We start from the raw sequence: 26209 nt of genomic DNA on the forward strand, positions 1-26209 counted from the left end.
ACATTTAGGAAGCTCTCAGGAACGTAGGCGACAATGCATTTTTACTGTCTTGGATAGTCAACAGCTTCCATCCTTTCAGCTTGGAAAGCAAATACAGCAGAGCGAGCGCATATTGAAAATCATAGTTGTCCCAATGACTGAGAATCTGCATAGACCAGGAGTCTTCAAACTTGGCCCTTTTATGACTTGTGGACTTCAACTCCCAGAATTCCTCAGCCAGCATGGCTGGCTGAGGAATTCTGGGAGTTGAAGTCCACAAGTCATAAAAGGGCCAAATTTGAAGACCCCTGGCATAGACATTGAAAAATCACATGCCCGCGCCTACACGCGCGTCATCCGTGTCAGTATCTCCGTGAGCCCCGGGAAATTGCGCCTGCGCCCTCAGCAAAAAAGGCGTCAGCGGCAAGACACGAAGACGAATCCCATTTCCGGGTTTCTGTAGAAGGCCGGGGGCGGGGTGGGGGGGCGGGAGAGAGAGGGAGAGAACGAACGAGAGCGAAGCAGAAGAGATTGTTCTTCCGGGTCCTGAGTGTCTTCCGGTCTGGCCAGTGTCGAAGACGGTTGCTGGTCGGTGGTTTTAGGTGGGCTGTTGCTGCCGGATCCCCTCAGTTTGCATGGTGGGGGAGGCGGAAGTCGGTGGGCTCAAAGCGAAGAGGGAGGTCAGAGGCTCAGCTAAGCAGGAGGTCGGGTCCTGGGCTTTACTCAAGGGTAGGTTCGCCTTGAGCGTCATTGGACGTGGCTGCTGGTTGGGGTTGCCGATGGGTTTGGCTCCGTGTATCCCCAAGGAAGAGAGCGAGATGTTTGCCAGAGCCGATTCTTTCTCAGCTGCCCAGCGGCGAGAGGTCCAGAAGGGGGTCTGGTGGGCCAGTGAATAAATACAATATTGGCTCCCCGTCTGAGTTTCCTAGTCGCTCTTTTGGGTTTTACAGAGATGTAATAAAAAGGGAGACATTCAAGTCCCACTTAGAGATGGCGGGTGAGAAGCATTGCTTGCCATCCGTAATAGCTGCAGCTTCTGTGCGATGTAGGTTAAGGTGGATGAAAAAAAAAGTACTGCAGTAAAGGAGCCTTTTTTCCCCCCGTTGATTCCTAATCACAATTTTCATTGTTCAGTTTGATTCCGTGCTTGGAGGGCGGATGAGTGAAGATCTATTGCAGCTAATAAAACTCTTCATTAAAAAGGGGCCTCCACTGTTATTTGTGCAGCCATATATTGGGAAATATATTTGAGGGACGCGGTGGCTCAGTGGGTTAGGATGCTGAGCTTGTCGATCAGAAGGTCAGCAGTTTGGCAGGTTGAATCCCTAACAGAGTGAGCGCCTGTTACTCGTCCCAGCTTCTGCCAACCTAGCAGTTCGAAAGCACGTAAAAATGCAAGTAGAAAAATAGGGACCACCACGGTGGGAAGGTAACAGCGTTCCGTGCGCCTTTGGCATCTAGTCATGCCGGCCACATGACCACGGAGACGTCTTTGGACAAGCGCTGGCTCTTTGGCTTTGAAACGGAGATGAGCACCGGCCCCTAGAGTTGGAAACGACTAGCACGCATGTGCGGGGGAACCTTTACCTTTTATATTGGGAAAGGGTATGTTTCTTCTTAAATGGGGAAGACTGTCTTTTCAAATGTTTTGGCTGTGGTAAGAGTGCCTTTACATTGCATTCATTCAATCTACTCTTTGAATGCCCAGTCGACAACCCACAAAAACATGAGGGACTTATCCAGGCAGTTATCAGGAGTCAATACAATACTTTTCTTTCCAAATAATCAGCTCCGATTACTAGCTTTTTTGCAATCAGCGAAGATAGCTTGGGCATGGCCATCTGTGGTGCTATGATTAGTGTTAGATAAGTTGTTAATTGATTCATTTTATAGTTGGATGGTCAGAAAGAAATTATAAAAGTATTGTAAGAAAGTTATAGTTGCAGCAGAGCAATTGTGGAGTGGATTTAACACCCTTCTTTGTGTGTGTTTCTGAACTTCTCAAATACATTTCGGTACTGAATCATAAAATGCTATATTAACTTTAATCTGATCCATTTGTAGTCAAGCTAAAAGTAAATTCCCCCTTGAGTTATATTTAACTTCTGGTGACAGTGGTCATGGTGATGGCCAAATAATTTTGCTGGCAATGGTAAAGAAATACTGTACTATAATCTATAATTTACCATAACCTTTTTAATTTTGTTCTTTCAAATTTCCACCTTAGCCTAATAATTTGAGCATTATTATGATAAATATGAATTGTATATTATTTCAGAATATTTACATTGAGACAAAGAGTGAAATTAAGATATTAAGGTGGGAGAAATTAAAATTGTCACTGTTAGAAAAAAATTCTGTGATAAAAATGTTTTCCCTAGATTCTAGAATGATGTTTCTATTTTAGACAATACTTATTTGAAAATGAAGGTACTTCTGTACATTCAAACAGTAATATGTGTGTGGGTATATAAATGTCTGTGACAAGTTAAATACAAAGTGTTATAATATGCAAAGAAAGAGGACAATTGGGTTTACCAGATTTGAAATTGTATTTTGCAGCCTCGTGTTTGGTCTGGATAAAAGAATGGGTGTTACTGAGAAATAAGACTTAGAATCAGACTAATAAACCTAGGCAATACATTCTCTCATACTCCCTCTCTTTTCCTTTGTATGCTGATATTTGTGGACAATGAACAAACACACACAAAAATAGAAAAAGTTATATAAGGAATTCAAAATATTATTACTGTGGGAAGTATGAGGAGTTTTCCATAAATATTTATTAAGCTTTAATTAATTAAATTAAGAATTTGAAAGGCATTTAAAATGGCTACCCTTATAACTGGGTGAAAAATAGATAAACTTGAGGCTAAATAAAAGTATTTATTTGGCAAATAACATTTTTTAATGGAAATTGAATATTTGAAGTGGTTGCATAATATTGGAGACAACAACAAAAATTCTTTTGTGGGTGTATTATGTTCTGGCATGTGGGAACCTTTGTAATCTTTTAAACCTATTGAGTAATCCTACTGTGATCAGTTTCAAGCTTCTGCCCAGTGGTAGAGACATCATAAATGATACATCTGAATGATGATAAGTCTAGAGACTGTTGATGAGAAGTGCGATTAAAAAAATACAAGCAATTTAAACTAAAGTATTTATTCAGGATTTTTAATCAGAGGTTAGAGTTCAGTTTTTAAAGGCAGTTATCTTGGACTAATAATTCCTGTTGAACTTTGTGGGACGTGTGTAGGTATGATAAAATTGCCCCACCTATGATAAAAACTAGTCTAGTCCAAACAACAATTCAGATCAAATAAGATTTGAACTATAGACTTTTTGAATGTTATAAAACCTGTCTTGATCCTTTAAAACATACTGCATTATAGCAATAGCGCTTAGACTTATATACCTCTTCACAGTGCTTTTACAGCCCTCTCTATGCAGTTTATGGAGTCAGCATATTGCCCCCAACAATCTCGGTCCTCCTTTTAACGACCTTGGAAGGATGGAAGGCTGAGTCAATCTATTATTCTGTAGTTCTCACTTCCCTTCCCTTCCTTTTCATGTGATCAAGGATGCTGATGCCCAAAGGTACTGTTTTTCTGTCATTGGGCTGACCCTCTGGAATGGTTCTGTCATGAGAAATGTGTTTGGCCCCATTCTAGTCACCTTCCAGAATCTTCTGAAAACACCTTTTCCAGAGGATGTTTTAAGGCTTATCCCTCATCCTACCTGAATTATATGCTATTTCATGTTTTACTATTTTTTGTATTTATTTGTATTGCTATTGTTTTCAGTCATTGGGAGTCTGTATACAATTGCAGCAGGATATAAAGGTGATAATCATTAATATTTGTTTGCAATCCATTTATCTTATGTCATTTGTGAGTTGTTATTACAACTGTGGTCTAACCTGATGCATTTTCACTTAGCAGTGATCACACTAAAGGAATGGGATTTGCTTCTAGTGAAAGGATGGGAAAGAATTATGATTTTTATGGGTGCTTGGATTTTTTCTCTCTCTAAATGGCTTTCAAGATGTAATCATTCTTTTGTAGGTACTTATTTTAATACAGTCAGGTAAACTATGTTTGGAAAAGACTTAATGATAGAAATATATAAAGCAATTAGCTAGTATCTACTATCTTATAAACATACATTTGGTTTTTTTTTACACCGGATCGATATTTTAAATATTGGCAGTTCTGTATTGTACCAAATAACATTTTTCAATGTTAAATGGTTCTTAGAAAACAGGATCCCAAAGAAAATTTCTTAAAACCAATGTACAGTGGGATTTTTTGAATAGGTAGATGAAGGTGGGGAAAATCTGCATAACAGCTATAAGTAACTTTGTTATCCAGATTAGATTAGCTATGGCTCTCTGTCTCTTAAAAGAGAACAAGAAAGATTTATTGGATTGCTTAAAGATTAGGGATATGAAATATGTCTTGTTCATTTTTAAATAGGTTTTTTTTTTCATTTTTGCAACCTTCAGTTCCTCTATATTGTAGAAGTATGAACATTTGCCTCATACAAACAAATTTGCATGCACATTTACAAAAAGGACATTTTTATGGAGTGAATTTCCTAATGTTTGTGGGTTCGTATGCCATTACACATTGCATCACAAAATTCATATAATTCTGACTGGCATAGTGGTATATTCAATTTGCATATATAATTGGGAAGTACAGATTTGGTATGCTTGCATCAAAATGACAAATTTTGTGTCTACCCCTATTGAGGATAACAATAAAGGTTTTTTTCCCCAGAGTTGCGATGATTAGTAAAATACAGTTTAGAATTGACATGCTAAGAATAAACATTTTGAACCCACTATGTGCTATATAATTAGTAGGCCTTTCTGCCTTTCTGAAGTATCTTCCCATTCTATTTTATATGTATGAAATAAAAATCAGGAATCTTAGTGCAATCAACAATAGTACTGGAGAACCCATGCAGTCAAGATATAGGCCCAGATAAAAATTCAGCGTTCTTTCTTTGTGCTGATTCATGGGAAATACTTAATTCTGAAATGAAAGGAATCCTCAAGCTTTAGTTCTATAGGACAGAAAAAATAGTTGAAAATACTTTCGATGAAATTTAAATGACACTATGATGTAATTTGTCTTTTTTTTAATTTTAGAATCTATTTCACTGCAGTCTTACATTGCCTGTTTGATCAGTGGGCTTTAAGAGAGCCATGAATGAGATGAGATAGCCGCCCACGAGCGTGCTTAAATCCAACTCCAGATGGATACAAAATACAAAGACGAAGTATTTAGGAAATATGTCCAGTTCCATGAATCTAAATTGGATACCTCTGACAGAAAGCTGTGCCCAGTCACCAATCTACAAATGGCAGCTTCAGCTTTACTCTGCTTTCCCAAGATTGATCCCTTTTATAGATTCCGGCTAATTAAGTTTTATGAAATTGCTGAAAATTCACTTCGATCCTTGAGAGCTTCAAGTTTGCATTCACTCCAGAATGCATTCGAAGTGCTAGAATCAGTTGGAATTAATCTTTTTCTTTACCCTTGGAAGAAGGAATTCAAAAATATAAAGGTAAGCCTGTACAAATATATCATATTTGGGGAACAAAGTATAGTATGCTTGAATTTCTTGGAAGTTTCTAAAGAATCTTCCATAGTGCTTCAAAATACCAAAGCATTGTGCTATCTATCCTTTTTTTTGCTGACTTCTTATTTTCTTTGTTCTTTTCTAAAAAGGAAATGAAAATACTTTAAAAATAAGATGCAGATGAGAAATATAATTTTACATATGAACATTTGGTAATGTTCTGTTCTTTGGCAGAAATATTTCATCAAAGATTTTAAAAAGTGGGCTACAATACTTTCTCAAGGGAAACACAAATGTTTTTATCACAGATTTTCCTGGTAATGCTGACATTTACATGGAAGTAAAATTGAATGAGTGGTATTCTGATCCTTCCAGGTAAAGGAGAGATTAAAAAATTCCTATGGCCCTTTAGATACTGATGGGCTTCAATTCCTGGCAATCCTAACCACACTTGTTAGTGTTGAAGGAGTAGCACAGGTTTTCTGTCCCTACTAAAAGGCTTTTATAACACCGAAGTTGATAAACCACCCTATGTTGGGCCTGAGTCTCCAAAATCTAAGCTGATGTTATATTTCTACTTCTAGTAATATAGGTAATTCTTCTTTAAAAAATGTCTTTTTTCAGTGGTTAAAAAAGTGACTTTATGACCAATTCTTGCATTTATGACCTTTGCTGGTCTATAAAGTGACAGAAAAGTGAAATAAGATTATAAGCACAGTTGAAGTATCACTCTGCGACTTCTTTGCTTAATGATCGAGTTGCTAAGTCCAGTTATGGTTGCTAAATGAGTAAAGTTTCAAATTCTGTTGTCAAATGTTCTTTGAATTTCAGTGTCCATTATAGAAAAGCTTTAACCAACCTCTGGTTCTGATAAAAAATAGTAGGAGCGAAAAAATCTCTAGTTATCCTATTTATTCACTCCTAAGAATTTTCTGAAACAGTGTTCTGTTCCAAAATGCTTTATCGCTCTTAACTGATAATTCACCAGTAGAATAAAGTTTGGCTTCAGTTTGAATCTACAACCCAATTTACCAGTTATTGAGGTTGATTATCATATTATTGATACTGATGTACTGTGATAAAAATTAATATGGCTTAATATTTGATTAATATTAAGTTTGATGGTTTGTCAATACCGTTCTTTTGGATAGTGCCCAAGAAGTCTTTATAGTCTTAAGACATCTTTTGAAGTGGTGATATATATATATATATATATATATATATATATATATATATATATATATATATATATATATATATATATATATATATATATATATATATACATATATATATACATATATACATATATATATACATATATATATATATATATGTATATGTATAAAAATTATATTTGACTTCATTAATATATGTGTAAATATTTTCTCTTTCCTTTTTTTAGACTTATACAGGACCTTTTGTTTATTACGTAAAGTCTACATTATCTGATGAGGATATAAAACAGATATTAAACTTGATGGGATATGTTCAAGAACTTGGAACTATGTATAAGCTCAAAGACCTGGTTGATACCTTTCAAGTCAAGATGGTATCATTTGAACTGTTTCTGGCCAAAACAGAATGTGAACAGTTGATTGAAATTCACTTGCAGGTGAAGGCAAAAGGTTATTCTGAACTTGACATTGTAAAGGAGAGAAAAAATAGCAATGATGATGTTCGTGGCTGCTCAGATGCCTTGAAACGCCGTGCTGAATGCAAAGAGAATCTAAACACTTCCATGTCACGAATGGTACTTCAGAAATCTGCCAGCGAAAGAGGCTCTAAAGATTATTTCAAACCCAAAGTTAGCAAGCCTTCTAAATCAGTGGACACGTATGATAATTACTTGGATAGTAAGAAGCCACCTTTGATGGCATCATTGAGTTTCCGGAAAGAGCCCGTTTTGGTTGATACTGAAGATGACATTAGAGATGAGATAATTCGACCGTCACCATCCCTCCTAGCCATGTCAAGTTCTCCACATGGATGTACTGAGGAATATTTACCAATTGCATCCCACACCAATGGCATATTAAGAACAGGTATGCCATTTGGTACTTACTATTCCCCTCAAGATGATTTAGATTTATATACCGACCCTGATTCTAAAAGCATGTTTAAAAGACAAGAATCTTCCAAACATGATGTATGGCTGCTCAAAAATGATGCCAATCCAAGTTACCATAAGCGTACACATCTAGCCAAAGAGACCTCTTCCCTTAAGTGCCAAAATTGCGGATTATCTTGCGGCACCTCCATTTGCCAAAAATGTGACAACGTGCTCATCTGCAGACAAGAATATCCAGCAATAAAACAAAGCAACTATTCACTCAAATCACTTTCAGGTGAAAGTATGTCTGGATCTTCTGGAAGGGAGAAGCCACAATACATGTTACAGACTCAAGAGCGAGCGTCTCACAGTTCAAAATCCAAAGCTTTGGGTTCTCGCTGTGGCTTTTGCAACCGTTCAGGAGCTGCCAACACATGTACTTATTGTTCTAAAGTTTCCTGTGATACTTGCCTCAGTGCTTACTATTATGATCCCTGTTGTCGAAAAAGTGAGGTTCACAGATTTTTGCCAAACAATCAATTAAACTACAAATCTAACCCGCTCTCGCACCTGGTTTATAGATAATTTTTTTAAAAAAAATATTTTTTCAGAATCCTTTATTTTGGGGTAAAAGGGCTAAAAACACAAATATGCTGATGAGTATTTTAAGAAGAGAGAAATAGATATGCCCTATTAATAGTATATACAGCGTAGGTGCCAATCCTGATGATGTGGTTTTATACAGGTTTTTGGTGTAGCTGATGCTGCTACTCTTTTTAGGCAACTTTTAGTTGCTTTTCCATTTTGATGAGGAAGAGAAGCACTTCTTTTTGTTTGTTTGTTTTTTCAGAACCAGGCAATTTACTTTCTTTTGCTAAAAACAAAAGGTCATAGTTCTTTTATTGCTGGTTTTGCCTCATTTATGTAACATAGCACCAGAATAATAACTAAAAGGGCAATTTAAGAACCAAGAAGAAGATTTCAGATCATTGTAAAGCTGTTTGTAGTTTATACAAAACATTCACACGTATGTTTGCTCTTACTTTGCCCCCTCCACACCCATTTTTTTTTAAATTAAGTTTACATACATTTCCTGGGCTCCAGTAGAGAAATCATGGATGGTGACATTTTGCAGACTTTCCAAGATCTCTTTCTTTCTCTCTCAAAAATATACATTAAATTTTAAACCGAGTGTTTATTTTATTGTCCACATTGCCCAAACATCCTCTTGTTTGACTGTTCTAGTATTCTAAAGATGTCACTTTGTATGTGTTACATTATGCCTGGAGTGCTCTGTTTTCTAATAATCAACGATGATTCTTCTGTTGCACATGTATCAGATTCTTATTTTTACTGTAAATAATTTGGAAGTAGTTTATTTTAATAAATATATTCAGTATGTGGTCTTTTGAAAATGGGTAAGATCATGTAATTGAAGTCTCTGGGTTATTTTTTCAGATAACATTTTACTTTGTACTTTATTTGACCTGCAGCATATTACCATTGTTATAGAGACTTGTTCCTATAAATCAATTTTCTTTATTCCTTCCAACCGGATGAAATTCTGCTTCCTGAATCAGAAACAGTTGGATACATAACTTCACCTTTCTTTAAACTCAATATTAGAAAGAGTTGAGCACACACACACATTTACTTATGCTGTCTCTCATTCACACTTCTGGAAGTAGTTTACGTACACTGCATAGCTGCACTCCACTGCAATTTGTTTATATTTTAAAAAAAGAGGAGTTAATGCCGTTGCCAGCCATTAAGGTTTCTCTGTCCTGGAGGTAGTTTTAAATGCATAATTTGATCTAGTTCCAAAGTGTATCAAGGTGTCGCTCTTAACATTTATGTAGCCTTTTTATGCCATTGCATTGAATTCTGAATTTTGTGGAACATTATCCTTGACCTAAAACTGTACATTTTAAGAGCATGGTTGTTTATTCTAGGATTTGTAAGAATATAATCCTTTCACCTTTTATGTGATGAAACCTATATGAATGGCCAGTGATTACATTATCAGTGTGCAGGGAGGGGTTGGTGGGAAGAAGATTAGCAAGGGTGGGCATGAATTCAAAGGGGATTCAATAAATATTTGTACGTTTGCTGACATTTTTTGTCATTAATGACATCTTCAAGTGATTATTACAGAAAGTTGCCAGCAGCAAAATAGTATCAAAACAAGGATACATGCTCAAGAAAATCCGAAAAAAAGATGATCAAAATGGCTTTCTACATTCAGTATTTTATTTTATTTCCCACCAACATTGCTTATGTGAGTTATTAAGGTTTTCAAAATTATAGATGGGCTTTTATCAGTGTATATTAATATACCTGTAGATACAATGTGTATATAATGTCAAATTTAAAACAAATCTAGTCTTTCTAAAGAATCTGCCTGTATAGTCTATTTTGTTGTATTGAGTTTCTCTTTAACCTTTTAAAGCATCATGGCTGTTATTAGCTGGCTGCTATACTATATAGTTTTTAATTTTCACTTGTTTTGGATACCATGTTGTTATTCACATAACACTAACTAAAAACTGTGATGCCACGTAATTTATACAGTGAACCTAGCAGGGATTAACTTGCTTTTAATGAAACAGTCCAATGTATATATACTTATAATAAAATACCTGTAGTTCAGAAAAATGTGATACTATGCTAAATATATTTTTATGTGTAACTTACTGTATGAGATTGCTGTGATTGAGATAGTAAAATATATGTTAATTTAGCAGCTTGGCATCTGATTTGTTAGCACATCAGAGTTTCTGTACACAGAGTAAGTTCATTCTCAGAATTTGGGGAGAGGAAATTTAACACTGGTATGTTTTGTGTGAGAAATATTGTTTACATAGCTAAGGGATTCACAGTGCGCAAGCATATTTTTGCCACAATCTTTGGAAGTTATGCCGCCTTACTATCTCAGACACACAGTAAAATAATGGGCACAGTGGCAGGACTTTATTTTGAACTTGGGTAACTGATTCCAAACCCAACCTTTGAAGACTAAGGACGTTTTAAAAATGGAAATGATTCATTCATTCAACTTGATACTCCTAAAGATAGTGAAAATGCCATCGAGATTACATCACCTAATTTATGTTATGAAATATCTGTGATGCTGCTTCTCAGAATAGTCAGGACTAGAACTGTAGTAAAGTCCATTCCAGAATGCTGTAACTTTCCTCCAAGAAGTATTGGGAGCAACCAGATGGATTACATTCTTGAATCTGCACACAACAAGCCTAGCATAAATCCACACTCTGCTTCCCCAGATATGCACTTTATCACCTCTTATAACCTTTCAGTCAGAACTTTGCCAAGTACTCTTAGCAATTCCCCGACAGTTTGTATGTTTTGCCATTTCATACGGTAGTTATTTTAATTCCACCCAGCTCCTTGTCCTGCCCTTTTATCCAAAGAATGTGTTTAGTTCGATTAAAATACTGTAGTTCTTAGTTTTAACCATTTTTTTGTCTTTGACTACATTCTTTGCAACTATTTTTCTCTTATTTTGTAGTTATTTTATCATCCACACACTTCTGTAGCACTCTGTTCTGAACAAATTAAATTCTTTTTCCTTACGTGCACTTTCAATTCATTGGGAAGTAACTGACTTTCTAGCACTTTTTTTGGCAGAGAATGTATGCCTTTTCATCCCACAATTCTAGTCTTTCTCTTTTCCTTCACTTCTTTCATCTTCCACGTCCCCAGGTCCACACTTGACACTAGTAAGATATGGTTTGTCCCACATTCAGAACAATCCATTGCCTTTGTGTCCTTTCATCGTAAGCAATAACGCCTTTCATCTTGCTTACATACAGTATGATAAAACCATGCTTACACTACATATTCAAAACACACTTTTTAAAAACACAGTTGATGCCAACTAACCCTCATTCTTTTTGGGTCTCCAAATGAATCATATCAATCACAGAATCAAAATGTAAGAGTTGAAAGAGATCTTGGATGTCATCCAATTTATTATCTATTATAAGAATACACCCATACTACAGCTGAATCAGGTGTTCCTGTAATCTTGTTTCCATCCATCAGTTCGTCACCTAGCAGAATAAATTTTTGTTTTTGATTTACATTCATAATGTTTCACGATTTTACTCCAAATTTGTGTCCAATTCTTTCATTATCTCCACTAGCTAAAATGTAACATGCAACAATTGCACCCAATGGATTCTTTCTATCATAGACAGCCACTTCAATCTAGATGTCACCAATTTACACTTTCTAATATATAATTTATCTTTTTGATAATTAAATACATTCATCAATTCTGCTCTGTAAGATCAAATCACCTTCCTTAGTTTCCTCAGACACACCAAATACAATATATTTTTGTTTCTTTCATTTGTTAATTCATGCTCTTTGCCATTTACTCCTCTTACGTTACATTCCAAATTATAGCCTTCAATGTTACATGGTTTTTCACTAAATGATTTCTTAAATATGGAACTCTGCTGCCCATCATAGCTTTGATCAGTGAAGCTTTTATTTAACAATTTAATAAGAAAGGTATAGACTAAATTACCAGACTTAATTCTTGGCCCCTGCAGTATTCTTTCCTAATGTTAACTACAGTACCAATCTGTTTGGGTGCATTTTAATGAGAATGCTATGCTACAAACAAGCAAAACCTAATTTTATCCCAAAAAAGTTCACACTATTCCATATAAACTAGAGCCACATGTAGGATCTGATTATTTTTTTTCCAAAAATGATAAACAAGTGTTGCAACAGCATAATAGTTGTTTCATATTTGCCATCATTCACCCTCTGTGGATACTTTTGTAAACTGGGAACTCTAATACAGTAACCATTTGCGAGCCAATATATAGACCAATCTGCACACCACTGCTTTTTTGGCATTGTCTTTAGTTATAGATCATAAATATTGTGCACATTATATTCTATCAGAAAGCTCTATGTTGCCCTCCATATATTTTAGATTTCCATCCTCATCTGCTCCAAGATCCAGACTAATAAGACCAGATTGTGCACTTTATAGACAATTATAAGGAGTATTATATACTCTCTTACTTGTGCACCAATACATAGGATGTGTCTACCCTTTGGTTTTGGTTGTCACTGACTCAAAACAAATAGGACGCTGTGATAATTTCTACTTTAAAAGCCCACTTAATGTTGGAAGACTCATGTGGTAATAATAGCTGCTTATAAAATAGGCTTGACTTGTTAGTTGCAGGAGCAATGGTGACACAAAGCCCAAATTTAGAGGCCCTCCTTTTGACAGGTTTATATTTTGATGGCGGATGACATTTGATAGAAAACAATATTTATTTTTAACCCAAAAAAGTTGAGATGCTCATTATCTTGAAGTCATACAAATTCCATAAATACACACACACACACACACACATATATATATATATAGAGAGAGAGAGAGAGAGAGGAGAGAGAGAGAGAATAGTGAGTCTGAATTTAGAATGTCTAGACTCCAGAGTCTATCAAATGTATCAATATTTACTGCAGAAGAATAAACAGTATTTCTACAGCTAATCATATCCCAACCTATGTTCTGGCCACTTATGCTCCCAGCAGGCAACTTTTATAATTTGGATCTTATTATGGCTGAATTCCCATTAAACTATCACATTTTATCCTAGTGTGGTGTAGTTTATGGATTCCCAACCAAGAAAATTAAGTTAATTGAAGAAACCCTGATGTACACAGTATGGATATTGCCTGGGAGCTGAACTTTCTCTGAAACAGTGGCTACTCAGTTTCAAAATAAGTATAGTCTCCCTTTTCCAAAAGGAGTAATGATCCTCCCACATATTACTGAATGCTTTTCCTCCTCTGAATTACCAATATCTTTACACTGGCTTGCTTCCAGGTGAATTCTTCCATTCTGTTTGCTTTCAAGCAGATTTGGATGGAAATTTTCTTCCTATAAGCACACATATCAGCCAAAACTCTCAGACCATTAAAATTTGCTCCTTTTACAGTCTCTTAAATACACTACCCATCTTCTGCAATTTGCTTCATGCTTTAGTATCCTTGGCCTGGAATAATCATAATCATCACTATAACAGCTATAATGATATGGAGTGCTTCCTATATTGTTCACATGAGTTTTAGAGAGGCTTTTGTAGGAAGTGTTTGGCTGGATGATTTGATTAGTAGTAGGACAGAAGCTGTGATTTATTCATGTAATGGCCTTAATTTGCTAATTTGGTCAAAGGCAATGGAATCAAATGATTCCATCAGTGGTAGTGAACGGATCTTTTCTTCTCATTATCCAGTTTCTGGGATTCTGCCTTTCAGGATCACCAGGTGTTAATGTAGAATGCAAACTCAAGTTCTTTATGAAAGGAAACAAGGACAATCAGGCAAGTAAGAGCTACAGCATGGAGGGAGAGGTTGAAATGTATAGGCGCTCAACTGCAATAGCCTATTAGTTGCTAGAAAGTAATAATCTTTGAACCAAAGTCTTCTTACTTCATAAGGAAGCAAAGCAAGACCAATTATCCATCCTTCCTGTGACTATTTTTTTCATAGCTATGAAGTATAATCCTTTGGTTAATAATACATTAACCTGGATTCTCTACTCACCTTGTAGTTCTCCAAGGTTTTAGGGAGACATCTTTCCCATCATGTACTCTAAGGACCTTTTAAGTTAGAGATGCCAGGGATTGAATATAGAGTTTTTGGCATGCAGATTAAGTGAACCATGCTTCCACAGATGACAAGGAGAGCAAAAATTTGACTAGGGTCCTCCAAATTGGAATTTTCCTTAAAAATTGTAATACAAGGAAATTTATGGCAATCCATAGGTCAGATACTGCTTTCCAAAATATCCTGCAAGTATTTATTTAGAAAATTTATATAGCCACCTACTCACTCACAGCAACTGTAGGCAGCTTACAAACAATAAAAAACAGTATAAAAATAAATAATAACAACAACAATAACAATAACCCCATCCGCCTACCCACCCCTGGCGACAACACACAGTCAAATAAGCCATTTGATGGGCTCCCTCACACTCTGGGTTCCCCAGGCCCACTGGCAAAACCAAGTCTTCAGGGCCTTATGAAAGAGTGTCAAAATGGGGGCCAGTCTAATTTCTGCAAGGATGACATTCCAAAGGAAGGGAGCCACCACAGAAAGGCCCTTGTTCTGGATCACACCAGATGTACTTCCTTAGGGGATAGGACCTACAACATTCCTTACCTCCCAGCTCTATTGGGTCATGTGAATGTGACCGGCAATAGGCAGTCCCTCAAATAACCTGCTCTCAAGCCATGAAGGGTATCCATGCTACCATCACTTTTCTCTACCGTGCTATGTTTCAATTCATGCTACTTCTATTCTGATTGTCTGAGGAAAAGGAACTGAAAGGATGCTCCTTCCATCTTTTCTAGCCCTCTTGCTCAAGTTTGCTCGGAGATAATTGGTGCAGCTTCCATCAGATTTTGTTAGAGGGGTGAAGGGTGTGTGTGGGGAGGAGGGGGAATGCAGTTCACAACTTGTAGAGTTGGTCCCCTGTTAACAGGGAAAGTATTAGTTTATCAAATTTGTTAAAACTTTCAAAGTTCTTGAGTCACATTATCACCATGCAACATTTTAAGATGCTCACCTGGAATTTGTTCATTTTTGTATTTGATGGATGGTATATAGGACGCGGTGGCTCAGTGGGTTAGGACGCTGAGCTTGTCGATCGGAAGGTCGGCAGTTTGGCGGGTCGAATCCCGAGTGCCGCGTAACAGAGTGAGCGCCTGTTACTCGCCCCAGCTTCTGCCAACCTAGCAGTTCGAAAGCACGTCAAAATGCAAGTAGAAAAATAGGGACCACTACGGTGGGAAGGTAACAGCGTTCCGTGCGCCTTTGGCGTCTAGTCATGCCGGCCACATGACCACGGAGACGTCCTCGGACAAGCGCTGGCTCTTCGGCTTTGAAACGGAGATGAGCACCGGCCCCTAGAGTCGGAAACGACTAGCACACATGTGCGGGGGAACCTTTACCTTTCTATATAGGTAACAATCCTACATATATTTAACTGAGAGTAAATTACATTAAGTCCATAGGGATTTAATATGGAGTAGAAATGAAACAGATTGTGTTGAAAATTAATGATTTTTAAGACTGTAATAAAATTATTGTTTTATATCCTCCCCTCCAAAAAAATTCTGAAGGAATTTTTTTTTTACTAAGAGTAAGATCAGGAAAAAAACTAACTAAACTATTCCCTGAAGATAATTTAAATTAGAATTTTGGCAAGCAAATTTTAGTATGGAAAATGAATTTTACAACTTCTAGAATAAACTACTGTGGCTATGTTGTCTAGATGAAATTATGGAAAATTCCTGTAGATGGCAGTCTAATATCAGAGAGTATTGAAATGGTTTAACAGGGAAGCTTTCAAAAAAAAAGATGTTGAAAAGTCAGCTCCTGGTGACTCTATAGATGAATGCTCACCATTATCGCCTGTCTTTAGTAATAAGTCTGTTTTTCTCCTCCATCGTGACATCTGCTGAAAATCCTTCAAGAAAACTGTTTTCTTGGGCAGACGCTGAAGCACTCTGTATGGTTGTCGGAGGCTTTCTTACACCTACGAAGATCCGTTGTGATGGGTTTGCAAAATTGTACTTGAAGTTACTTCTATCTGGAAGAAGACTGAACACACTGTTAATGAAGACAGCAGGGCGGAGATCAACACATTAGGTTGTCTGACTTTACTGCATAGTTTTCATCAATTTCTCTTGAAGATATGTGCAGTATGGTTAGCAAGCTCAGATCACTTCCTGTCTTTCTGCCTCCTTCTTGGCTGGTTCTTACTGGGATGACACTACTTAGGGTGCTCTTCTATTACTAGTGCCTCTCTCTTCTGGGGTTGATGTCATTTTCTTTAAAACAGTTAGTGGTGTTTTCCCAATTAAAAAAAACCTTACTTAGATTCTTCTGTTTTCAACAGTTACAGAGCAGTTTCTAGGTTACTGCTCTTCGCCAAGGAAGTTGAGCAGGTGGTGGCTGGGCAACTCTTAAAATTCCTGTATGCTACTGATTACCAAGATCCAGCTTAGTCCAGCTTCTGGCTCAAGCATGTTGTGGAAATGCTTTTGGTAACTCAGATGAATGATCCCTTAAGGAAGCATGAACATAGAATGGATTTCTCAATCACTTTTGAGACCATCAATCCTTTTAGCCTCCGGGAACACTTGATGGAGTTGTGGGTTAAAGTTACAGCTTAACTTGGTTCCAATCATATTTTGAGGAATGTTAGTACTGAGATATTTCTTCCCTGGTATTATGTACTGGGCTTTTGGAATATCACCACATGCTTTGCTGAAGAACTAACGGTTCTCCAGCAACTCAGACAGGACGTCTCCAGTCCTGCTATAGGTCAACTTTGGGTGGCAAGTATAGCTTCATTCCGATTGGTTAATACCATAGGGCCTGGCTATATATTGAGGCAGCATGACTCCAATCTCTCAGTACAGTTTCTGCTTAAATAAAGTATGTGTTTGTCTGTACTCCTCTGCGTGTTCTCGTTCCTGCTCATCAGAGCCCATGACATAATAATGGTGATGAAGGTGGGATCCTGCTTCTCCGCTTGAGGGCTGAAGTCATGAGGGGACGGAATTACTTGCTGGAGGGAAGAGGCATCTCCCCCCCCTCTAGCCGGCTAGTAAACTACGCTAGCGGCCGCGTGCTCAGAGGAAGCGTCCCCTGAGACCAGAAGCAGGATCCAACAGCAGAGCAGGAATTGAGGAAAAATGCCAAAAGTCGGCAAACTCAGCGAATTCGATATTAAACATCCAGAAGATTGGCCGTCTTACCTCTCACAGGTAGAAAATTACCTACGAGCTAACCAGATAGCAGAGGAAGGCCTAAAAGCTGCAACATTGCTGTTTGTATGTGGGCCAGCGACTTTCAATTTAGCCGAGAACCTCTTCGCGCCAATGCCCATCGAAGCAGTATTTTTTGCTGACCTGAAGAAGAAGCTGACCGGGCATTTCCAGCCAAAAATGTTGGAGATGGCCTGGCGGTTTAAATTTGATGAACGAGTGCAGCTTCCCAGTGAGATGGCATCTGAGTTTATCACGGGCCTAAGGCAGGCCGCACGTCTCTGCAAATTTTCGAATTTAGAGGAGCGTTTGAGAGACCGACTCGTCTGCAGACTTAGAGACAGAACCTTGCAACAGAGATTATTTGCCAGACCAAACCTCACATTCGCTGAAGCACAAGACAAGATCATGGCTGATGAAGCAGCCGGAGGTGCAGTACAAACTGTACAGCCCACCAGAACCCCAAAGACAGCAGTTTCTGTCCACCACGAGGTCGCCATTTGCAGTGGAGAATTGTCAGGAGAGGAGCCCGAAATCAACAAGCTCCAGAGACAGTCAAGCGTGCGAAACCACAGAAATCAACAAAGAGAGAACAATTATGAGGCAGTCCTCTTACTGAGATGTAAGGGGTGCGGAGGCAACCACTCCCACGCAAACTGCAGATTCCATTCGGCCACATGCAGAGCTTGCGGTAGGACCGGGCACATCGCGGTGGTATGCAGAGCTCGCCAGAGAGACAGGCCACGCAAGCACCAGTGGGAGGAACCGACTAGGAAAGGTACTGGGGCCCCTCTATGCTGGGCATATTGCTGCTGAGACTGCTACAGATAAACCTCTGAGCAGAGTATTGTCACGGGTACACATGGGCTGGTTGGTAAAAAGTCCAGGCCCTGAGTTCCAAAGTTATTTTGTCAGGAGACATGAATTGTCAGCACATAAGGGTTGCATATTATGGGGCAACAGAGTTATTATTCCCACAACTTTGAGGGACAGAGTCTTACATTCCTTACATGAAGGCCATCCAGGCATTGTACAGATGAAAGCGTTGGCTAGAAGCTACCTGTGGTGGCCTGGTCTGGATAAGGCTGTAGAGGAGCAAGTCCATGGTTGCTATACCTGTCAGAGGTCTAGGCCTGAAATGTCTCAGGCCCCAGTTCATAGGTGGGAGGAAACACATACCCCCTGGTCCAGGGTTCATATAGACTATGCTGGGCCTTTTCAAGGACAGCTTTTTATGGTAGTAGTGGATAGCCACTCAGAATGGCTGGAAGTAGTTCCAGTCCCTAATATGACTACTGCTAGGACCATCCAGGTGCTGAGAAAACTCTTTGCAACACATGGGTTGCCTGATGTTTTGGTTTCTTATAATGGGGCTCAATTCACTGCTGCTGAGTTTCAGGCTTTTCTCAGAGCTAACCTCATCAGACATGCTACGTCTGCACCATTTCACCCCTCTACGAATGGACAAGCCAAACACATGGTGAGGAAAACAAAGGAGGTGCTCAAGCGCATCATCACAGGTGACTGGCATCATAAACTGGCAGATTTCTTGCTTGTCAACACACTACACCGTGCACAGCTACAGAAAAAAGTCCTGCTGAGCTTCATTAGGGATGGCGATTGATTACTAAACTGGACAGGCTGCATCCAGACAGAGTGGCATTCAAAGCCTCTAAACCAAGACTCCCGAGGGGAATGCAAACAGGTGTTTGGGTTTGGGCCAGAAATTATGGGCCTGGAAACTTGTGGGTTCCTGGTCAGGTGGTCAAAGAATCTGGACCCCTATCTTACAAAGTGGGGTTGGAGGGAGGGCGACTGGTCAGAAGGCATATTGACCAACTTAGAAAAAGAGTTCCAGAGTGGTCACTAAGTGAGGACACAAGTCCCTCCCGAGGTCCTCAAGCTGGCATCCAGGCCACCTCACACCAGTACCACCAGGGTTTTCCTTCCTCAGTGGAACTTGATCCAGAAGAGGAACATGGCAGCTCAGAAGTGCAACATGGAACCCCTGACCAGGCAAACCGGCTGAATGTCAATGACCGTTGTGCCTACTCTGCAAAACAGTCAGACTCTGGGGTGGGCCCACCGGAAGAGGCCAGCCAGAGTAATTCAACTCTGCTGGACACAGGAGCTCAGGGGGACAATGGTCTACCCAGCCCAATGGGTGAGTTGGTAGACCACAAGGTGACTGGAACCCCTAGGCATTCATCCAGACCACATAAAACCCCAGCATATCTTAAAGACTATGTTGTAAAATAAAGTGATGTGTAATTGTATGACAATTTGCCACTATCTACAGAAATTGGGGGTGTATTGTAACTGCTGTAAGACATGCTCATTGAGACGTTGTTTTATCTCTTGTAGTATATTGCATAGTCACATCGTTCTCTAATTTCCTTGTAGTCCACTCTACTAGGCACGTCTGAGAAGGTCGTGTAAGGATTCCTAACTACCTTAGCTTTACAAAACATCACATTCATTATTGTTTAATATTATGTAGTTGGTCCTTGACAATTGTCAAGGGTATTATAGTCTGATCTTAGGAGGGAGAGGTGCTATGTACTGGGCTTTTGGAATATCACCACGTGCTTTGCTGAGAACCGTTAGTTCTCCAGCAACTCAGACAGGACGTCTCCAGTCCTGCTATTGGTCAACTTTGCGTGGTAAGTATAGCTTCAATCCGATTGCTTAAATAAAGTATGTGTTTGTCTGTACTCCTCTGCATGTTCTCGTTCCTGCTCATCAGAGCCCACAACATAATACCTGGAATGTTTTGCTGTGTTCTTCAATATCTATTTGAAGCCTCAGGAGAATCATTGGACAAGGCGGAACTGGGTGCCTCATTTACATGGATGACACCCAAATAGATTTCTCCTTTCTATCTTCTTTTGCTTGGACTGGATTGGGATGTAGATAAGGCATAACTAGCCAAAACTGAGTACAGACAAATTTAAAGGTTTGGAAGTCAGAGATAATTCTGATTGGAGAGGACAGATCTTGATGGGGTTGCGTTCCCTTGAAAGGCAAGGTTCTCAGGCACACCATCTTGACTACTCAGGTGAGATGATGACAAGGGCCCCCTCTTTCACCTGTGTCTGATTTATCAACTTTTTGCCCTTTCCAGAGAGGGCTGTTCTGCATTTTGTGATCCCTGCTTTGAATATAGCTCCTAAATAAATTATTGTAATGTGTTCAGAACATAGAAGCCAGATTTATAATAAATATTCTCTATTCCATATTTTATTCATTGATTGCAAGAGAAATCTGAATCTCTATTTTTATAAAAATTTCCTCTGCATCTTTTTGTTTTTCTTATTTTATATTGTGTATGATTTTTGTTTACTTTTATGATTTTACTATTGTTGCGTTTTCTTTATGGTGCTGCAATTGGCTGATTAATTGTTGATGTTTAGTGTTCTTTAATGTTATATTGCTTTGGCATGCCAGTAGCAGGCAGGTATAAATTTAACAGTCAAACCTTTTTAGAATAAAATTAAAATAAAATTTAGACCAAAGTTAAAGGACAGCTCAGTAATGCTTTGAATCTGTCTAATTACCTGTCTTGTGTTTCTACTTCCATCAAGCTTATTAAGCATAATTGTTTTTTCTAGTTCTTTGTCCACCTGCATTACACATCCAGAATATGTGAGTTTCTATTTGCTGATATCCCCTCAAGGGAGCAGTCAGTCTTTATTTGCTCCAAGAGTGATTGATAGGCTCTTCTTGCAGTCATGGTACTCTTAGTAAACATCTCTAAATCCATAATTCAAAGGCATCTATCTTCTTTCTCTCACTTTTTTTCAAGTGCCAATTTTCAAGGCTATACATTACCTCTGGAAAGACCATTGCTTTAGCTTGTCTGATCTCTGTTGTCCTTGAAATATCCTTATCCTTCACAATCCTGTCCAAATTTGTCATTGCCTTCTGCCTTAGGATAAATTTTCTCTTTACTTCTCCAACATTCTGTCCATCTTTATCTACTGACATCCTAAGTAGGTTTACTGAGTATAGGTCCAATTGTTAAAACAAAAATCCAAATGTGACACCAGGACACAATGGAACTGTATCATTTTGATGCCACGTAACTACAATTTTGCCATAGCAACAAACACTTTGCATCAGAGAAATAATCTGGTTTTACTGATAGACACATGGGGACATTGCCACAGCTTTGCAATGTTTCCATACCTTTCATTGTTTATCAGTAGCAACAATAAAATCATTCTCTTTTTGCTGAAAATTATACTGCTGAAATGAGGTTTGTGCAAACCAGAAGTATAGAGGACTTTCTACAGTTGGAGCATGCATGAGAGTTACACCAGACAAAATACAAACCACAGTTCTTTCTGGTTAGATTATGATTGTGTACCACCAAGTCAACGTTGACTCTCAGAGATTACATAGATAGATTTTCTCCATGGCTATCTGTCCCTAACCTGGCCTTTCAGGTCTTCCAATGATGCACTCATCACCGCTGTAACTGAGTCCATCCAGCTTCTGCTGGTTTTCTTCCTCTTCTCTTTTCTTCCATCTTTCCCAGCATTTGAGCTTTCTCCAGTGAACTGTGTCTTTACATAATTTGCCAAAAGAAAGGATAATTTGAGCCTGGTCATTTTTGCTTCTATTGAGCACGCTGGGTTGATTTGCTCAATGATCCATTTCTGTTTTCTTTGTTATCCATGGTATTCTCTGGATTCTTCTCCAACCGTAATGTTCAAAGGTATCAATGCTCATCCTATCCTGCTTGTATTTATTTAATTGTAAGTCCACAGTGGCTCAATTTGGATTGGGATCATTGCATTATTGCAGTAGAAATAGAAAGATAATCTGATATGACTGGTTTATATAGATAGAATCTGTTCCACAACATACTTAATTGGATTAACAGAGTAATTGTGCCTTGTGGAAATACCAAAAAACCTTACTTGACTTAGTCAGGCTGTGGTTATTAGGTGGTTAAAATTAACCCTAAACAGACCTAATCATGCATGGGGTTAAATTAATCCTACCCAATTTGTTGTGTCCTGGAAATACCTGTATCAGTTTGTATAATTATTGACTTTTATTGTTGATTGTTCAGCAAGAAAAAAAAATCTGGACAGAAAAGATTGATGAAAAATCAAGCTTTTCCATTTCAGTGATTCTTACTCACAAAATCCTGGCTTCTGGCATGATTTCTACCTTCTAGAATAATTAGTAAAGAGGTCTGACTGAATTAGAGATTGGTTACATCAAGACCCTTGTCAAAACAGAGTCTAAAGTAGGATAAAATGAGTCTTCATTCAAATAGCAAATAAGAAACTAGAGTCTTCAAATGTTATTTAAAGGACCACACTAAACTGATGCTTTCTTGATGTCCTTGGCAGGATCATCAGGCTTCCTGACTCACATATTGTAATCCTCAGCCAGTGTGTCCTGTGAGGATTGTGTCACTAGCTGGTGTTTTCTTTACTCTCTTAAGCCTTGTTCCAAGAAGCAGATACCTTCCACTGCAACAGCATGTCAAACATGCCTCCAATGCCTCTTTATCCTTTTGCAAAGCTTAGCACAGAAATTTAATAATTTTCTAAAATTTCATTTTAGAAGAAAAGAATCGTGAACGAATATATCTCCATTAAATCTCTTCAGAGAACTGATTTTATTATTTTCAAACTGAAGCATGGCAAAAAAAACCTACACAAAAAAGTTAGGCCTAATCCCAAACTAATGTATTCCTGTCCTGCCTTGCAGGACACTGCCTCCCTTAATCCAAAATCTACATTTCCCCCCCCCCTCAGGATTCCAGAGTCACCCTTTTCTCTGTTTACTGTACAGGTAGAACACGCTAAGCTGAAATGCAGAAATAGGAATAGCAATAGCACTTAGACTTATATACTGCTTCACAGTGCTTTACAGCCCTCTTTAAGTGGTTTACAGAGCCAGCATATTTTCCCCAACAATCTGGGTCCTCATTTTACTGGCCTCAGAAGGATGGCAGGTTGAGTCAACCTATTATACCAGGGGTCCCTAACCCCAGGTCCGTGGACCAGTACCAGGCTGCGGCATGCCAGTAACTTGGCCACAGAAACAAGCCCCATACGGATGCAGCAAGCACAAAAAACCACGCACCCTCCAGTCTGCGGAAAAACCTCTCTCCATGGAACCGGTCCCTGGTGCCCAAAAGGTTGGGGACCTCTGTATTATACTATAGTTTTCACTGTTGTTATGGAGCCTTATGGAGAAAAATATTAGGAAAAAAAACAATAAGAGCTTCTTTTAAAACGTAGCAGCACCTATCTGACATCAACTGATCTCAAAATAGTACCTAAGCAGAATTGAACCCGTTTAATAGCAATAGCACTTAGACTTATGTACCACTTCATGGTGCTTTACAGCTCTCTCTAAGCAGTTTACATATTGCTGCCAACAATCTGGGTCCTCATTTTAGCAATCTAGGAAGGATGGAAGGCTGAGTCAACCTTGAGCTGTTGAGACTTGAACTGTGGGCAGTTGACAGAATTAGCCTGCAATACTGCATTCTAACCACTGCAGCACTGCGGCTCTCTTATAATGCCTGTGCTCAGAATGTTCCACAAGGAGCCAGTGACAAGCTACTTCTCAGCAGATCCAGGTGGCCTTATGAGAGTCCAGTCTGAGCCAAAGAAGACATTCCTATGTCTTGCTTTCTCCAACTTGCTATGCATTCTCCTCTTCTCCTTTCCCATTCTCAAGGGACAAAGAACTGCAATGATTTCGCAATCAAACACTTTAAAAAAAACCATCCAGACTTCACAGGAATCCTAAGGAGACAGACCTCTGCAGCAGAACTCAGGATTTTATAATCTAAAGTCTGCTGACTTTGCTTTGGATAAATTTGCTTACCATAGCAGTGTACAGTGTGGCTGCATCTTATCAGACGAATGTACAGATTGCTTAGTAACTTTGTTCAAAGTTACAATGCCCCCCCAAAGGAACTTACAATACAATTTTGAAATATTAATGTCTCCCCCCCATTCATAACTGCATTTAGGGCACTTGGCATCCAGCTCTCATTTAATGCCATTTGTAGCACCTTGCTGTCACATGACTATGATTTATGACACTTTTGCTAGAAACCCGTATTTACTTCCAGTTTCTGGCAAAAAATGGCCGACAGTGAACACTGGGCTCGCTTAACAGCTATGGCAGATATTATGTCATGGGCTCTGATGAGCAGGAACGAGAACAAGCAGAGGAGTACAGACAAACTTATACTTTATTTAAGCAGAAACTGTACTGAGAGATTGGAGTCACCCTGCTTCAATATATAGCCAGGCCCTATGGTATTAACCAATCGGATTGAAGCTATACTTGCCGCCCAAAGTTGACCAATGGCAGGACCGGAGACATCCTGTCTGGGTTGCTGGAGAACCATTAGTTCTCCAGCAATTCACGTGGTGATATTCCAAAAGCCTAGTACATAACAGCAGATACTTTCAAAATCACTCTATAAGGAATGTACTTCTTTTAGAATGGGAAAGAATAAAGCAGAAAATATATATTAAACTACCTGAGTGGCTTTCAACAATGGAAGCTTTTGCTTACCCAAATTTAATTAACTATGACAAGATTGTTACCTACAAAGATATTCTAGATAAGGAAGGAAAACTGAAAGACAGACAAGACTTACATCGACAAGGTATTGACTTAGCATGGTGACCATATTTACAAATTCAAACAAGATATAGAAAAGATGCAAAGACATGGGGGGTGAGGTATTACCACCACACACACCCCGTAGATAGGGCTCGCAACTTGGGTGTCCTCCTAGATTCACAGTTCTCCTTGGAAGATCATATAGGAGCTGTGACTAGGGGGGCCTTTGCCCAGGTTCACCTGGTGCGCCAGTTGCGGCCCTATCTGGACTGGGATGCCTTGCGTACAGTCACTCATGCGCTCGTGACCTCTCGTTTAGACTACTGCAATGCTCTCTACATGGGGCTGCCCTTGAGGACTACTCGGAGGCTTCAGCTGGTGCAGAATGCGGCTGCGCGAGTGGTGGTGGGGGTTTCCCAATACTCCCATGTAACACCTCTACTCCGCGAGCTGCATTGGCTTCCGGTTGCCCTCCGGGTGAGATTCAAGGTGCTGGTAATGACCTATAAAGCCCTAAATGGCATGGGTCCGGATTACTTACAGGAGCACCTGCTGCCGGCATCAACTTCCCTTCGTCCAGTGCGCTCCCACAGAGAGGGCCTCCTTAGGGTGCCGTCGGTCAAAGAGTGTCGACTGGCGACCCCCAGGGGGAGGGCGTTCTCTGTGGGCGCGCCAGACCTTTGGAACCGTTTACCGGTTGAGCTCCGGATGGCTCCTGACCTTCGCTCCTTCCACCGTGACCTAAAAACTTACTTATTTGAACAAGCCGGCCTGGTCTGATGGGTTTGGGGTATTTTAATATTAATTTTATTAATTTTTACTGTAATTGGGCTATATTATTTAATTTTTTCTTAACTTTTGTACATTGTATTTTTATTGTATTTATTGCCCTGTACACCGCCCTGAGTCCTTCGGGAGAAGGGCGGTATAGAAATTAAATTAAATTATTATTATTATTATTATTATTATTATTATTATTATTATTATTATTATTATTATTATTATTATTATTTTATAAAGAAGAGACATAATTTGATCAAATATTATTAAAAACAGACGAAAACCTGATTAAGAAACTTTACAGATTTCTGCTAAACTTGAAGATGGAAGAAGAACAAGTAAAAGATACAATGAT

General features: G+C 38.8%; 1 protein-coding gene across 2 annotated transcripts; it reads left to right on the top strand.

The window, feature by feature from the left end:
• Positions 1–364: 364 nt before the first annotated feature.
• Positions 365–10341, top strand: SPATA2 (spermatogenesis associated 2). 2 transcript variants are annotated; one of them, XM_081323657.1, is made up of 3 exons: positions 365–581; positions 5138–5556; positions 6977–10341. In XM_081323657.1, the coding sequence occupies exons 2-3, from the start codon at positions 5245–5247 to the stop codon at positions 8207–8209; spliced, it is 1545 nt and encodes a 514-aa protein (XP_081179783.1). In that variant the 5' UTR covers positions 365–581; positions 5138–5244; the 3' UTR covers positions 8210–10341. The 2 variants fall into 2 exon arrangements, with proteins under 2 accessions (XP_081179783.1, XP_081179784.1); XM_081323658.1 differs by lacking the exon at positions 365–581 and adding an exon at positions 3776–3824.
• The last annotated feature ends 15868 nt before the right edge of the window (positions 10342–26209 follow it).

Source organism: Vipera berus, assembly GCF_964194415.1.
Source record: "Vipera berus genome assembly, chromosome: 3".
Classification (NCBI taxonomy): domain Eukaryota; kingdom Metazoa; phylum Chordata; class Lepidosauria; order Squamata; family Viperidae; genus Vipera; species Vipera berus.